The sequence below is a fragment of the Eucalyptus grandis genome, chromosome 8 (assembly GCF_016545825.1).
Source record: "Eucalyptus grandis isolate ANBG69807.140 chromosome 8, ASM1654582v1, whole genome shotgun sequence".
NCBI classification, from domain to species: domain Eukaryota; kingdom Viridiplantae; phylum Streptophyta; class Magnoliopsida; order Myrtales; family Myrtaceae; genus Eucalyptus; species Eucalyptus grandis.
In genome coordinates this window covers 49,014,458-49,016,598 of record NC_052619.1, presented here as the reverse complement: position 1 = coordinate 49,016,598, position 2,141 = coordinate 49,014,458, and the positions used below count along the sequence as shown (strand labels likewise).

The 2,141-nt window shown below is 54.6% G+C and overlaps 1 protein-coding gene across 1 annotated transcript; it reads right to left on the bottom strand.

The window, feature by feature from the left end:
• Positions 1-1,385: 1,385 nt before the first annotated feature.
• LOC104414863 (probable membrane-associated kinase regulator 1) lies at positions 1,386-2,141 on the bottom strand. Its single transcript, XM_010026058.3, has one exon. The coding sequence runs from the start codon at positions 2,139-2,141 to the stop codon at positions 1,386-1,388; it is 756 nt and encodes a 251-aa protein (XP_010024360.2).

Below are 2,141 nucleotides of genomic sequence, written 5' to 3'. Positions count from 1 at the left end.
AGACATAAAATTTGAAAATATTTCTAAAAGTAGGAAAGAAAAACTCTCTTCAATTGGAGGGGTGGGGTATGCAGACATTAGCACATTAAAATAAGGAATGCATTCAAGTTGGGCGCTAGGTTACCGAACTAATGCCGAATGCCTATGTTGGATGCTTGTTTCTTACTAGTTAGGCACGTGCTTTACACAATGTCTAGAACCAACACATCTAACCAGTACTCTTGATTCTAGACATTGCACTTTGCACATTGTCATTAACGACATCAGGGCTAGTCACGAGCTCAAGATTTGCTGTTGTATGTTTTTGATGGAATACAAGAGCTTCGAAGTGAACCCAGATGATGTAATAAGTTGACTTCAACAGAGTTATAACGTAATTCAAGGGTTGACTAGGGAAAAAGAGGAAAAACAAGGACCTCCATCAAGGTTGCCTCTGATGTCTACGTGATTCCGCGAGAATCGATTTTCCCTTTCGACAATTCTCACGACACAGAAAGGAAAACGACTTTTCCTCCTGCGAAAGATTCCGAAACAGGGGACGAAATCAAATCAATTGACCGTTAAAGGTCGCGGTGAATCGGATGGATAGGAACGAGGACGGTCAGAAAAGAAAGAAAGAAAAAGAGAACAGAGAATCAAAAAGGCCTGGGAAAAATCTCGGATTTCCCGAAGCCTCATCAATCCTACATTGATTTTTTCGGGGTTTTCCCCATTCCCGAGACCTTGCCTGCCTGCTGCAAGATTTTCCCGAGAAAATAAAGTAATGAATTTTCTTTTCGGTCTCGCAGCGCTCATCATCGTCAACATGCCGCGGCTCTCTCTCGCCTCTCTCGTGCTAAAAGGGAAAGAAAACCCAAAAAAGAAAAGTGAAAAAGTTTCGCCACTTTCCGTTAACAACTTCCGCGTCATCATCACCTAGAAAGAGAAGGAAAAAGAGAGAGAGAAAGAGAGGGAAAAAGGAGCGCAACCCACATGAAAATGATGTAAGAAACCATTCAAGAAAATGACTCATCTTCTTCGTTTTCCCGGTTCTTGAAGGTTTCAGATTTCGTTGCTGACCATGACCTTGTAGTTGTTCTGGGACATGGAGTTCTTGCAGTGAGCGATGGCGCCTTGAATCGCGCTCTGCAGCTCCTCCATCGACGATGCCTCCGAGCTGCAACCTCCTACCGTCCGGGCTGCTACTCCTACGCCGAACCCGCCCCGGCTGAGCACGCCGGAGTGGCTCGGCGACGACCGCATCGACGAGGGGCAGCTCGACGCGCAGCTCCTCTTCCTCGGGTACCTCAGGTTGCCGGAGAAGGAGTTGGAGAACGCGCCGCCGCCGTCCTTCCTCGCGCTCTTCCCCGAGGAGACCATGATCTCCCGCACCGTCCGCTCCGTCCTCAGCGGCTGAGAAAGCTGCTCCTCGGGCTCGTCTTCGCCGGGGGCGGGGAGATCTCGGTCGATTTCTGCTGCTGCTGCTGCTGCTGCTGCTGCTTCTGCGAGAGCTTCTCGTACAGCGGCTTCACCTTCTTCAAGTACTTCCGTATCACCTCCTTCGCCGTCGCGCTCACCCGCTTCTTCACCGACGTGGACGAGGAGGAGGACGACGACGATCCGGACAGGTTGTAGTTAGCCTCGCGGCCCTTGCCGGGCTCCTTCCTGAACACCGACGAGAACCTCGCGAGGAAGTACTTGCCCCTCCTGATCTGGGCCGCCGGGTTGCCGCCGGCGTGGCCCGGGCCGCAGTGGAGGCGGCGGAACTCGTCGTCCTCGGTGACGGAGCTGGGGCGGGAGGAGTCGCACTCCCCCGCGCCGGGGGCGGCGCCGGGGGCCCCGGGGGCGGCGGAGGAGAAGGAGGAGTACTGGGAGTCGGTGGAGCTGCCGGAGGAGTCGCGAGAGGAGTCGGTGGCGGAGGCGGAGTCGGAGGAGGAGGCGAGGAGGGTGCGGACCATGGAGAGGCGCGGGGAGAGCTGGAGGGGGAGGAGCTGGCCCTTGTAGAAGAGGTCGTCGGCGACGCAGAGGGCGGAGGGGGACTTGCTGAGCGGGGAGAGGGAGATGGTGAACTCGAAGTCCGACGAGGAGGAGGAGGAGAAGGAGCGGGAAGGCGACGAGGGCAGGGTGTGGGAGATTAGGGTTTTGCCCCTTCTCTTCCCCAT